We start from the raw sequence: 14427 nt of genomic DNA, 5'->3' as shown, positions 1-14427 counted from the left end.
AGAGCTGCGCTGATCCCGGGACGGCAGACAGCTCTGCGCCGCCATCCCGAGCGGGGCGGGACTTAGCGCCCCGCTCGGGATGGTGGCGCAGATCTGCCTGCAGTCCTGGGACGGCAGACAGCTCTGCGCTGGCATCCAAAGCGGGGCGGGACTTAGCGCCCCGCTCGGGATGGTGGCGCAGATCTGCCTGCAGTCCCGGGACTGCAGGCAGCTTTGCGCGGCCATCTGTAGTGGGGCGGGCTTCGCCCCCGGCTCCCGATGGCCGCGCAGAGCTGCGCTGATCCCGGGATGGCAGACAGCTCTGCGCCGCCATCCCGAGCGGGGCGGGACTTAGCGCCCCGCTCGGGATGGTGGCGCAGATCTGCCTGCCGTCCCGGGACTGCAGGCAGCTTTGCGCGGCCATCTGGAGCGGGGTGGGCTTCGCCCCGGCTCCCGATGGCCGCGCAGAGCTGCGCTGATCCCGGGACGGCAGACAGCTCTGCGCTGCCATCCCGAGCGGGGAGGGACTTAGCGCCCCGCTCGGGATGGTGGCGCAGATCTGCCTGCAGTCCCGGGACGGCAGACAGCTCTGCGCTGGCATCCAAAGCGGGGCGGGACTTAGCGCCCCGCTCGGGATGGTGGCGCAGATCTGCCTGCAGTCCCGGGACTGCAGGCAGCTTTGCGCGGCCATCTGTAGTGGGGCGGGCTTCGCCCCCGGCTCCCGATGGCCGCGCAGAGCTGCGCTGATCCCAGGATGGCAGACAGCTCTGCGCCGCCATCCCGAGCGGGGCGGGACTTAGCGCCCCGCTCAGGATGGTGGCGCAGATCTGCCTGCCGTCCCGGGACTGCAGGCAGCTTTGCGCGGCCATCTGGAGCGGGGCGGGCTTCGCCCCGGCTCCCGATGGCCACACAGAGCTGCGCTGATCCCGGGACAGCAGACAGCTCTGCGCCGCCATCCCGAGCGGGGCGGGACTTAGCGCCCCGCTCGGGATGGTGGCGCAGATCTGCCTGCAGTCCCGGGACGGCAGACAGCTCTGCGCTGGCATCCAGAGTGGGGCGGGACTTAGCGCCCCGCTCGGGATGGTGGCGCAGATCTGCCTGCAGTCCCGGGACTGCAGGCAGCTTTGCGCGGCCATCTGTAGCGGGGCGGGCTTCGCCCCCGGCTCTCGATGGCCGCGCAGAGCTGCGCTGATCCCGGCACGGCAGACAGCTCTGCGCCGCCATCCCGAGCGGGGCGGGACTTCTCTGCTGTCCCGGGGAGATTTTAAAATGCTGGGGGTCGGCAGCGAACGCTTCGCTCCCGCCCGCCAGCATTTTAAGATCGCCCGGGGCAGCGGAGAAGTCTCCGCTGTCCCGGGAAGGCAGGCGGGGGGGAGCAAAGACTTTTGCCCCCCGCCGGCCTTCAGAAGAGGTCCAGGACCTCTTCTGAAGGCCGGCTGTGGGCGAAAGTCTTTGCTCCCGACCGCCAGCAATTTAAAACAGGTCCCCGGAGATTTCCCTATGGGCTTTCGTCTTGCGAAGCAAGCCCATAGGGAAATTCGTCTTGCGAAGCGCCTCCGAAACAGAAAACCCTTTCGTCTTGCGGGTTTTCCGTCTTGCGAGGCATTCGTCTTGCGGGGTACCACTGTATTGTATCGTATCATAGATCTATCTATCTATACAGATAGATTCATATCCAGGCAGATTTATGCCTTATCAATAAGACTCATAGCACTGAAGAATAACTCTAGGCAGGGGTTATTACATTTAAATATATATTTATCTATCTCTGTCCCAAAGGATCCCAATGTACATAACGGGGTGCGGATGGGGGAAAGGTGCAATTTTTTTGGCCAGGAAAATATGCTGAGCCAGCAACCAGCAGCAGAAACGACACAGACCCACAGAGAATAGATTGACTTTATGCGATGGATTATCAACACACGCGTTCAGTGGAGACAGAGAGAGAGAGGAAGCACCCGACCCATCCAAAAAGACTTTTTAAAACATCTTCTTAAAAAAGGGAGGCCGAAAATGGCGCCCCGCCTCTTGCGACTGTCCGTCAAAGGCTGCCCGGGTGCTCTCTACCGTATAACGGGGAAATCGAGTCAAGCACAAAGGAAGACGAAGGGGCCTTGGGGGTGTGTGTGTGGGACTGTAAGGGGAAGCATCCTGCATCCCTCTTGCTTGGAAGGTGGTCCAAAGGGGGTGCCCTCCCCCATGGGCTCCTGGAGGCAGCAAGATCGCGATCCACTTGGTCCCAGGTGATGGTTCGAAGCCGCAGTCGCATTCTGGCATGCAGTCGGGACCCCTCAGTAGACGCACAGGTCCGGGAACTTCATCTCGTAGACCGGGATGGAGTGGCTCTGAGGCTGGCCGTACGCGGCTGTGATGGTCCCCGAGGGGCTTGGAGGAGGTCTGCGGTCAAGAGAAGAGGACTTTGAGACATGTCTGGCCCATGTCGTTCTGGAGTGTGTGTGTGTTGTTACGGAAATTATGGGGGGGGGGCACATCTTTAAAGTTGTTAAATTTTACAAATATTATGCCTGAATGTATCCTTTCGACTTGACAGCTCGAGGAAGTTACCTAGCTTTAAAAATAATATAAAATCAACTCCTTTGCAAGTTTCCTCCATTCCAAAGCTATTTTGCCCTTGAAAAATAGGGACTCGAGGAAGTGCCCAGAGGTGACAATTGCTGAGCTGATTGTTGGCCAAGGAAAGGTCTTAGAACACGTTCATAAATATATAAACCACATGTCTGAAGCAGCACAGGAAAACAGCCATGAAGCCATATTGGCTCCTAAACTGACCAAATGTTTTCTCTGCAAAGTCAAAGGAAAATGGAAAAGCCTCCCCATCGTCTTTTCCTTCACAAATCCTGTCTTAAGGGCATATTTAATATATGAATAGGGTGAGCCTGTGACCTGGCTCAGGAACTAAGTATTTATCATTACAAAAGACTGGCCAGGCTCCCCAGGCAATCCAATCAAGTGACCATTAACAGGTAACCTGCCAGACAGGAGGTAAACAATGCACTCAGATTTCTGTTGTAGACCGCCTTTTCTGTGATGTATGTATGATGTATGGAGGGGTGGTCTTGGACTTCGGGGCAGGCAATTTAAAATGTCTATATAAGGGCGGGCACACCTTTGTCCTGGGTCCTCCTCCTTTCCTGTGTGTGAAGGGGGCACCCTGTTGCAACAGTTTAATAAAGATCAGGCTTACTAGCTGCTTTGCTTCTCAATATTCTCTGGTTGGCCTCTGTTATTTTCTCCCATGTGCTGCCCCCTGTTAGGATTCTTGCTTCGTGTTTGCAGTCATGGGATTGTTGTCTATCACATGACAGTGTGGAAAGTGACCAAGACAGGATGGAGAACCTGCAAAGGACTCTATAAGGGCTCTTGTGTCCCCCCATAAGGGAATAAGGGCAGATTTCTGTTTATTACACTTGTGTTTATAATGCTTCTGAATCTAATTTTAAAAGAACCATCTTGCATTGGCAACACACACACCTGGTTTGGGGGCGGGTGTGTGTGTGTCAGGAATGCTTTCAAGAGACACTGAATCTGTTACCTGTCTCTCCCCCAATGCTGCTCCTTCCCGCTGCCCCCCCCCCAATATATCCCAGCTTTTACCCTCGCCAGCCTCTGAACCATGCCCTTCGGCAAACCACTGTTCTAAATCTATACTCTCCTCCTTTTCCCGGGAAGGTGTGTTTGTGGGGTGTGTGTGACTCCCACCATTCCTCCTTAGTCCAGCCACTGACAGCACGGTGGGGGGAAAAGTGTCACAAAAGAAAGGTGCTCTGCTCGAAGCAAGCGGGAGAAGTTCTCGTGCGGGTAGAGGGGTTTCTCCCGTGCGCTGCCGCCTGTTAGGATTCCCGCTCCGTGTTTGCAGTCATGGGATTGTTGTCTATCACATGACGGTGTATGTTTTCATTCCACAGTGTGGGAAGTGACCGAGACAGGATGTTTTGGTATTACTGTGTTCCATGCAGTGGGACTATCAGCTGTCAACTTTCAGATTTGAAAATTAGGGATCAGCAGCCTCAAAAATAAGGGATCAGCAGCCTCACCTGTCCCGGGGACAGTCTACGGGATATCTAACAATCCGGGATAGGAGCGGGAAACGGCGCTGGAATAAGGGAATTTCCCGCCAAAAAAGGGAAGGTTGACAGCTATGGACTATTGTCCTTTGTTCTTTCTCTCTTTGCTGTCTGATGAGAAAGAGGCAGGAGCTAAATCAGAATGCTCCGAGTGTATTATATGTAAATAAACGTAGATTGAGCAAAATGCTGTGCTACTGAGTTCTGTTACACAAGCTGCGAAGACTCTGCGGATCCCTATGTCTGCTGGCATCGGTCACTGTGATGTTCAGGTTGAAGAAAGCTTTCGAAGCTCCCGACCGACCGACCAGGAGGGAGAGAACATGCCAGTCGGGCATGTGTTGCTGCCAGGGTCCTACACGTGAGTAGGACGATCCTAATACCCCCACCCAGCACCCCCAACCTCTCTCCCCCTTCCACCCCCTTACCGTATGGTGATCTCAAATATCTGGTTGAGCTTGCTCTGCAGAAGCGTGGCCTGCAAGAAGAAGAGGACAACTGTGAGCACTGGAATTGCAGACAGGGAGGAACGAAGGCATGGGATAACTCTAATACGCAGCACTAATAGATCACTTGAGGGAAGCATGGGAATGGGGGCGGGGCCTAATTTTAACCTCAAGAGAATGCAAACTGGGAAATGGTGCTATATTTGTGTTCTTTTGCTTTTTGAAAATTTACAGATTTGGCTCAGTCCGTGCAAAGGATGAGCAAATCTATTTCATTCCTATTTTATTAGGAATAAATTAATTTTATTCCTATTTTACAAATCTATTTTATAATTAAAAACAGGAATTGCTGCCCTGCAATGCGATCCACGTGGGGCCTCTCTGGCGTTTGATCCTGAGGCTGCTGGCCGTGCAGAATGCTGCAGTGCGGTTGCTGACAAGGGGGAGGCCTCGCCGGCACAGAAAACCTGCGCTCAGAGGTTGCCATTTTGCTATCAAGCCCAGCTCAAGGTGTTAGTGTTGCTGGGGGAAGTGGGTGAAATCGCACTAAGGGAGGGATTTTGCTCATTGCAAAGGATGAGCGCTGGAGGCAAAATGCTACCCGGTGTTAGAAGAAGAAGAATTTGGATTTGATATCCCGCCTTTCACTCCCTTTAAGGAGTCTCAAAGCGGCTAACAATCTCCTTTCCCTTCCTCCCCCACAACAAACACTCTGTGAGGTGAGTGGGGCTGAGAGACTTCAGAGAAGTGTGACTGGCCCAAGGTCACCCAGCAGCTGCATGTGGAGGAGCGGAGACGCGAACCCGGTTCCCCAGATTACGAGTCCACCGCTCTTAACCACTACACCACACTGGCTCACATGTTAGTATCGCACGGGGAGCTGGCATGGGGAAATGTGAGCGGATCTCTCTGTCCTCTAGGGTCTTTGCAAGGCTCACTTCCTAGACCAGAGAACTGCATTGGAGCAGGCTGGTTCGCAATGCAGCAGCGTTGCTTAACGCTCATGTAGAGAGAGTGTTTATGCTTGTCTCGTGTCACGAGGAAACAGAGATGGCAACTGAAGGTAAGGGCTTGGCATGGCCGCACAACCTACGTGCCTGCCTGCCTGGCAAATAACACTTTATTAAAAATTAGGAAGGGTTAGGGTGCCCTGGTGTGTTGGATTGGGGAGCCCAGATTTAGGTGTGTGGCACAAATCATCACTCACCCGGGCGCCACAGTGAGCCGCAATTTCTTCGAAGGGAGCTTTCTGGAACTTTTCCACCACTTGCCTCCTCCTCTCCCGCTCCTGTTCCTCCACCGCAACGCTGTCTACTGAAAAAAGAAGACCAGGAATGTTTGTTAGACACGACAGCAAGAGCCAAGTTCAAGGTGTCCCTGCCAGCATACAAAGCCCTTGGGAGCAGCTGACCTGCCAGATCACCTGACCCCACCTGTGCCCTCTTGACCACTTTCGTCTGCAGAAGGGGCACCAGGGCAGGGGTCACGCAATCCCCGTTCTGCATTTGGTAGAGCTTGATCGGTTGGTGGGGCAGCACCTGCCCTTTGGAACTCCCTGCCTATTGAGACCAAGCAGGTGCCTTCACTATATTCTTTCCTGTAGAGCAGGGGTCTGCAACCTTTACGACAAAAAGAGCCACTTGGACCCGTTTCCGAAGAAGAAGAAAAACTGGGAGCTGCAAAACCATTGTGACATTTAAAACAACTATATCTCCGGAGCCGCGATCTGACAGCAGGCGGGAAGGTGACATCGGGACGGTGCGTGACTAACGCACGCACCGCCTCCATGCGACATCACAGCCAGTACAGCGCCTGCCACAGTGGGGAGTGTCGGGGCGCACAATGCGCCTCCTCCCCTCGCTAGTATCCACCCCGGAGCCGCGGCAAAGGTGTAAAAGAGCCACATGCGGCTCCGGAGCCGCGGGTTGCAGACCCCTGCTGTAGAGGGAAGTTTTCAATGTCTGATGTTACGCTTTTATATTCGTTGGAAGGTAGCTGCCCAGAGTAGCTGGGGGGGGGGGGGGCAACCCAGTAAGATAGGTGGGATACAAACAATAAAGTTGTTGTTGTTGTTGTTGTTGTTCCAGTGCTTGCTAAACACATTTCTGTTTAGATAAGCCTACCCAGGTGCTCAGAAAGTTGATGCAAATGTCAGTCTGTTTTAGTAATTTAACTTTTGTATGCAAAAGTATTGTATTCATTGGCAGGGTTTTAAAAACACTTGTAATTTTAGAAATAGTGCAGGAAATCTTAGGTGAAAATTATTTTGGAGTAGAAATGATATGCAGCTGAAAAGGAAACTTTAGGAACCAGGGATGGGGAGGGAGGGAACTCACAGGATTCGGAGAATCCCATTTTATGGTTTTGACATTGTTTTTGAGAACAATTTTTGTGTGTGGTTGTTATTGTATCCATTACCGTGTTGTTGTTTTTTATTACTTTTTGTTAAAAATGTAATAAAAATATTACAGTGGTACCTCGCAAGACGAATGCCTTGCAAGACGGAAAACTCGCAAGACAAAAGGGTTTTTTGTTTTTTGAGCTGCTTCGCAAGACGATTTTCCCTATGGGCTTGCTTCGCAGGACGGAAACGTCTTGCAAGTTTGTTTCCCTTTTCTTAACACCGTTAATACAGTTGCGACTTGACTTCGAGGAGCAACTCATAGAACGCGGTGTGGTAGCCTTTTTTGAGGTTTTTAAAGCTTTTTGAGGCTTTTGAAGCTTTTCCAAAACTTTCCCGACACCGTGCTTCGCAAGACGAAAAAAATCGCAAGACGACAAAACTCGCGGAACGAATTAATTTCGTCTTGCGAGGCACCACTGTATTAAAAAGAGAGAGTTGTCAATGGTCCCTTCCTTTCTGCCCAAAGTGGGGCGCAAAAGGGGCAGGGGACCCTACTGGACACCTCTGGTCCCCAAAGACTCTTACCAATTGCGTTCTTCAAGGTTTCGTACGTGATCTCTTCGGCAGGGGCTCTCTGTTTCGGGTTTGAGCGGACAGTGGAAGGAGGAGAGAAGAGAAGCGAAATGTTAGAAACCAGGAGTCTTAAGACGTCATTGTTGTCTGGGCAGAAATCCTACTTGAGAGGCAAATGGGGCCGCCAGCAAATGATTGGAGTGGGGAAGATCTCCTGAACCATTAATCCCATCAGCCCTAAACAGCTCAAGTCCAAGAGCTGAAAGGCTGTTTCCTTCCCTACAAAGCCTCTTGGGTCCCCTGTCTCCCAACCCCGACTTCCACGAAATCTCCCGGCAGCTCGCAACAAACGAGCCAGGGCACCATCCAAACCGCGTACCTCCTCTTTTTCGGGGCTATTTCTGGACTCCACTTCCACCTGCAGAGAGATGGTCTCGCCAATGCTCTTCCTCTTTGACAGCCGGTCTTCATCTGAAAGGGAAGGGGAAATCGCCAACATGGGAGGAGCGGCTGTTAAAACTGACAGACTTTTAGCCGAGATGGGGAAACCGGCAGGTTTGAATCAGAGAAAAGTCATTGTTAACATTTGCTAAAGACTGGAGACCTCTTACAGACTTTTTGCGTGGGGGAAAAAAAAGATATTTGGATTTGAGGATTGAAGATCAGTTTTGTTTATGGAAAGTGACTTTGTTGGGTGTTGGACTGGATTATGGGCATATTGCTTTTATATAGCAGACAGATGAAGAATGGGAAGGTTTTCTTTTTACTTTCTGGGTCTTATCTTTCTGTTTTTCTCTCTTAACCTCTCTTTCTTTCTTTCTTTCTTTCTTTCTTTCTTTCTTTCTTTCTTTCTTTCTTTCTCTTTTTTCTCCCCCCTTTTATGCTTTTTATTGTATCTAGATCAAAGTCTTAGTTTAGATAAAAAAGGGAAAAGATATTAAGTTTTGTATTTTTTCCTCTATACAGTCATACCTCGGGTTACAGCCGCTTCAGGTTGCCTTTTTTCGGGTTGTAGACCACCAAAACCCTGAAGTACTTTAATGGGTTACTTACGGGTTTCGGAGGTTGCACATGCACAGAAGTGCTAAATCGTGCTTTGCGCATGCGCAGAAGCGTCGAATTGCAACCTGCATGTGTGCAGGCGCGGGTTGCGAACGCTGCGGGTTGCGAACGTGTATCCTGCACGGATCACGTCTGCAACCCGAGCATCCACTGTAAAGCTTAATAAAAACTATTATTACTTTTAAAATGAAATGGTATGAGGAATGTGGAGTTGTTCTAGATTGGTGCTTCCTGAAGTGCAGGACTACCTATTGGGATGTAATAAGAGGGTAGCAGGGATGCGGGTGGAGCTGTGGGTTAATCCACAGAGCCTAGGACTTGCTGATCAGAAGGTCGGCGGTTCGAATCCCCACGATGGGGTGAGCTCCCGTTGCTCGGTCCCAGCTCCTGCCCACCTAGCAGTTCGAAAGCACATCAAAGTGCAAGTAAATAAATAGGTACTGCTCTGGCGGGAATGTAAACGGCATTTCCGTGCGCTGCTCTGGTTTGCCAGATGCGGCTTAGTCATGCTGGCCACATGACCTGGAAGCTGTATGCTTGCTCCCTCGGCCAATCAAGCGAGATGAGCGCCGCAACCCCAGAGTCGGCCACGACTGGACCTAATCATCAGGGGTCTCTTTACCTTTAAGAAGGTAGCAGGGGGTTTAGAGGTGCAAATTCGACCACTTTGCCTTCCCACCTCCCTCCCCTGGCATCGGAGGGCACGCTCAGCCCCCGTACCTGTCAGCTGGGGGATATAAGGGGTGCTGAGCCGGTCCGAATTGTATCCACTGCCCCCCAACACCTCGCTGATCTTGCTCTGCCGAAAGAGGATTTCAGGGCCCAGGCGGTCCAGGTTCCTCGATAGCCTACGGAAGAGAATCGGGAGAAGAAATGAGAGGGGGTGCCAAAGCCTCTCTCTCTCTCCCGCCTGCCCCCTTGCTGCTCAGGGCATGCCCTCCTGCGGAGGAACGGCCAGGGAAGGCATCAGCACAAAAGGAGTGTGCGTGTCACTGGATGAGGAAAGCCTCAAGGCTTGGATTCCAAGTCAGAGGCTCCTGGGCTGGCTTACCTGGGCTTCTCTGCAAACACGCCTTCGGGGAGCAGGTACGGCGCCTCCTTCTGCCTCATCTCAATGACCTGGTAAAGAGGCAAGACTCCCTCAGCCAGCTGAGTTTTTGGGGGGAACCTTTGACCACCGCCAGCGCCCACATCTCTGAGAGCCCTGCTTGGCGCACACTGACAGAGTTAGGTTCCCTGATACAGTGGTACCTCGGGTTAAGAACTTAATTCGTTCTGGAGGTCGGTTATTAACCTGAAACTATTCTTAACCTGAATTACCAGTTTAGCTAATGGGGCTCCTGCTGCAGCTGCGCCGCCAGAGCACGATTTCTGTTCTCATCCTGAAGCAAAGTTCTTATCCTGAGGTACTATTTCTGGGTTAGCAGAGTCTGTAACCTGAAGCGTCTGTAACCCGAGGTACCACTGTATTAAGATTGGTTTACTCTATCAGAGTGGTACGTGGGTGGCGCTGTGGGTTAAACCACAGAGCCTAGGACTTGCCGATGAGAAGGTCGGCGGTTTGAATCCCCGCGACGGAGTGAGCTCCCGTTGCTCTGTCCCTGCTCCTGCCAACCTAGCAGTTCGAAAGCACGCCAGTGCAAGTAGATAAATAGGTACCACTCCGGCAGGAAGGTAAATGGCATTTCCGTGAGCTGCTCTGGTTCTCCAGAAGCAGCTTAGTCCTGCTGGCCACATGACCCGGAAGCTGTACACCGGCTCCCATGGCCAACAAAGCGAGATGAGTGCCGCAACCCCAGAGTTGGCCACGTCTGGACCTAATGGTCAGGGGTCCCTTTACCTTTTATAACAGGGACAATACAGACCTCGTGGATGTGCTGGCAGAAGGCGGGCACTGTGGTCAGCTGGCTGATCAGGTTCAGGTAGGCAGCGCCGAGGGCATAGAGGGCACAGCGACTGTATAAAGGCAGGTTGTCCTCGTTGACCTGGGCCAGCTCCTGCAAAGAAGTTTGGGATGTTATGGGTCCAGGCAGTCCGATATGAACACCAACCGATAAACCTGAGAGACCTGAGAAAGGCCTGATTCTCCTCTGCTGGCTCTGCTTGTCTATCGTCTTGTTGGGTTGAACCGGGTTATTCTGAGCTGCTCTTTGACAGCCATTGGCAGGGCAAAAATCTTATATCGCTTGCAGGGCCGGATTGCGGTTTAATGAGGCCCTCAGCTACTGAAGCTAATGGGGCCCTTTATATGTCCAGCTGTCCTTTGTCAACAACAAACCATCACTGTTCTTTGTGTTGAATATATGCTATGTGGGGACGCGGGTGGCGCTGTGGGTTAAACCACAGAGCCCAGGACTTGCCGATCAGAAGGTCGGCGGTTCGAATCCCCGCGACGGGGTGAGCTCCCGTTGCTCGGTCCCTGCTCCTGCCAACCTAGCAGTTCGAAAGCACGTCAAAGTGCAAGTAGATAAATAGGTACTGCTCCGGCGGGAAGGTAAACAGTGTTTTCGTGTGCTGCTCTGGTTCGCCAGCTTAGTCATGCTGGCCATAAGACCCGGAAGCTGTACGCCGGCTCCCTCGGCCAATAAAGCGAGATGAGCGCCGCAACCCCAGAGTCGGTCACGACTGGACCTAATGGTCAGGGGTCCCTTTACTTATACTATATGCTATGTGGTAACTGATGGACCAAATAGGTATCTCAAGCCATTTGCACATGTTGCCGTGCAACCAGTCCATGCAGAATGTTGGCACCCTATATATAGAAAGGAGCAAACCAGGGATATTTTAGGGAGCAGGCTAGCAGGCGGGGCCCATGACTTACATCCTAGGAGCTTACAGAACACAAAACACTGTTGCTGTATGTAGGTTTTATTTGTTTTTTATCTTTTATTTTGGAAATTTACATCCAGTTTTCCCCCCTTTAAATTTTTTTGGGAGCCCAAGAGCGTGGGGTCCTAAGCTAAAGCTTGTTTAGCTTATATGTAAATCTGGCACTGATTGCTTGTACCTGTGAACTTAGATGACCATCTGTCAAGGAAGCTTTGGTTGAAGTTTCTGCATTGCAGGGGGTTGGACTGGATGACCTTGGGGGTCCCCTTCCAACACTACGAAACTCCGATTCTATATGCCAGAACTCACTGTTATTCATTTACATAATAATATGTATAAACCGCCTAAGCTCAGTTGGTTAAGAGCGTGGTTGCAGGTTCAATACCTGTACAAGACAGCTGCATATTTCTGCATTGCATTACTGTATTTTAATATTTTGTTGGAAGCCGCCCAGAGTGACTGGGGAAGCCCAGCCAGATGGGCGGGGTTTAAATAAATTATTATTATTATTATTATTATTATTATTATTATTATTATTATTATTATTATTGCAGGTTGTTGGACAAGCTAATCCTCAGGGTCCCTTCTAACCCCACAGTTCTGTGATTCTAACTCAGACAAATAAAAGTATCAAAACATCACATAACTATAACATTATTAAATCAATAAAAAACAGAAAGAACAGCTGGTGCTGGATCAGATTAATTCTCTAAAAGCTCTTTGCGGAACAAATTTATTCTTTGTTTCACAGATTTCTAAACAGCTTCACAGCCCAAAGGCTACGAATGAATGGGTTTACAAATAAGATAAATCACAAAGATCGAACGCTTTAAAAACCGCAAAGCTATTTCTTCAGTCAAAATTCCCCCCAAAATACAGAGAGCTGGGTCACACTTCAGGGAAAGCCCTTCTGAAACAGATGAAGACCACCTTAGCGATAGTCCTATCAATATTGATTTGGCACCCCATTCTCTCTCCTCCTGACCTCCCAGAAATAAAGGACTCAGCAGGCTCCCAGGAGGGTCTTGGCAGACCCCCCTCCCTGGCCCAGCCCTTACCTGCATGGCCAGCGCCAGGCGGATCAGGTCCACCACCACCTCCTCGTTGGCCAGCTCGATGCTGGTGAGCGCCAGCAGGCTGTAGATGGCCTCGTAATGCGCCCGCCCGTTGCTCTCCTCCTTGCACGTCAAGTACATGTGGCGATAGAGCTGTTGCGAGTGCTGTGGAAAAGCAGAGCGGCAGAATTCATGAGAGGACATTTTATACTGCCCTGCTTCTGAAAAATAAACCGCCAGCATCATAGCTTTTCCGGTATAGAAATCTGGGGTGCAACACAAGAGCGGGGCCTTCTCTGCAGTGGCTCCTCGTCTGTGGAATGCTCTCCCCAGGGAAGTTCGCCTGGTGCCTTCATTACACAGATGTCAAAGCGATAAACAACTACCTGACATTCAGAAGACATCTGAAGGCAGCCCTGTTCAGGGAAGTTTTTAATGTGACATTTTAGTGTATTTTTGGTCTTTGTTGGAAGCCGCCCAGAGTGGCTGGGGAAACCCAGCCAGATGGGCGGGGTAGAAATAATAAATTATTATTATTACACACCTTTGGGCACAGGGGAAAAATGTTCCTTTTTAACCAGGCCTTTTGTTGAGCTGACTGACATCCTATGCCCTTTTAAAATGTGTTTTGTGTGTGTGTGAGGGATGTTTTGGGTTGTAGTTTTTATTTTTATTATGTATTATGTGGTTTTATATCTTGATTTTATTCTGTGAACCACCCTGAGACCACCAGGTATAGGGCGGTAAATAAATTCAGCGAATAATAAGAAATGATAATAGGAGTTTTTCTCCCTCTCGTAACACTAGCATCTGTGAACATGCAATGAATGTCGGAAGATTCAGGATGTTTAGGGAAGTTTTGATGTTTTCTTGTGTTTTTAATATTCTATTGGAAGCCGACCAGAGTGGTTGGGGAGGCCTGGCCAGATGGGAGGGGTAGAAGTAATAAATGATTATTATGGTGGATAAATGGCGTTGCTCATGGAAGGTGCCAGAAATGATTCCCCCCGCCCCTGTTGATGTCTACCTGTCTACCTGGCTGGCTCACATCCTTCCACCTGCAAATCTTGCAAACCCACAAGCGCCTTTCCCCCATACCTTTTTCATGAAGACAGTATCCTGGCGGGAACACTTGTCCACTTTCAGCTTCAGGATGGAGATATCGCTGATGGTGCTGTGCGGGGAAATGGAAAAGGATGAAACGAGAGGCAGCGTGGCATAATGGTTGCAATTCTCCTGGGCCGTGTTCAGAAAGTGGTAGTGGGGGATGAGTGTGCAGACCTCTGGGTTCTCACTTGTGGGGTGCCTCACGGTTCTGTCCTCTCCCCCATGCTTTTCAACATCTACCTGCCACCGCTGGGAGATCAATAAAGGTAAAGGTACCCCTGGCGGTACGGGCCAGTCTTGACAGACTCTAGGGTTGTGCGCCCATCTCACTCTATAGGCGGGGGGCCAGCGCTGTCCGGAGACACTTCCGGGTCACGTGGCCAGCGTGACATCGCTGCTCTGGCTAGCCAGAGCCGCACACGGAAACGCCGTTTACCTTCCCGCTAGTAAGCGGTCCCTATTTATCTACTTGCACCCGGGGGTGCTTTCGAACTGCTAGGTTGGCAGGCGCTGGGACCGAGCAACGGGAGCGCATCCCGCCGCGGGGATTCGAACCACCGACCTTTCGATCGGCAAGTCCTAGGCGCTGAGGCTTTTACCCACAGCGCCACCTGCGTCCCTGGGAGATAAATAGTGGTACCTATTTATCTACATGTACTTTGACGTGCTTTCGAACTGCTAGGTGGGCAGGAGCAGGGACTGAGCCACGGGAGCTCACCCCGTCGTGGGAATTCGAACCACCCACCTTCTGATGGCAAGTCCTAGGCTCTCTGGTTTAACCCACAGCACCACCCGCGCCCCTGGATCCCTGGGTAATCCTCCCCCCAAAAAGCTCAACAGCTATGGGCAAACCCCCCCCCCCAGCTCAACAACACGGAAAAATACGGTAAATTGCTGTGTTGGCCCTTTGCAAAAAATAAGTGGGTTTTGGGTTGCAGTTTGGGCAT

The 14427-nt window shown here is 51.3% G+C and overlaps 1 protein-coding gene across 7 annotated transcripts in view; it reads right to left on the bottom strand.

The window, feature by feature from the left end:
* Positions 1-1860: 1860 nt before the first annotated feature.
* EFR3B (EFR3 homolog B) overlaps positions 1861-14427 on the bottom strand; it is a 121878-nt gene continuing 109311 nt past the window's right edge. For 6 of the 7 annotated variants that reach the window (XM_028725271.2, XM_028725266.2, XM_028725270.2 and 3 more), the window contains 10 exons: positions 13472-13547; positions 12377-12538; positions 10355-10486; positions 9541-9608; positions 9210-9337; positions 7807-7898; positions 7440-7488; positions 5718-5824; positions 4493-4542; positions 1861-2376 (listed from right to left, as the gene is read on the bottom strand). In XM_028725271.2, coding sequence (XP_028581104.1) covers positions 2271-2376; positions 4493-4542; positions 5718-5824; positions 7440-7488; positions 7807-7898; positions 9210-9337; positions 9541-9608; positions 10355-10486; positions 12377-12538; positions 13472-13547 — 970 coding nt within the window. In that variant the 3' untranslated portion in view covers positions 1861-2270. The remainder of the gene's footprint in view (positions 2377-4492; positions 4543-5717; positions 5825-7439; positions 7489-7806; positions 7899-9209; positions 9338-9540; positions 9609-10354; positions 10487-12376; positions 12539-13471; positions 13548-14427) is intronic. The other variant, XM_077925366.1, reaches the window with a different exon arrangement.

The sequence above is a fragment of the Podarcis muralis genome, chromosome 3 (assembly GCF_964188315.1).
Source record: "Podarcis muralis chromosome 3, rPodMur119.hap1.1, whole genome shotgun sequence".
NCBI classification, from domain to species: Eukaryota; Metazoa; Chordata; class Lepidosauria; order Squamata; family Lacertidae; genus Podarcis; species Podarcis muralis.
Note: the sequence above shows the minus strand (reverse complement) of the source record. Positions and strands in the feature narration are given on the sequence as shown.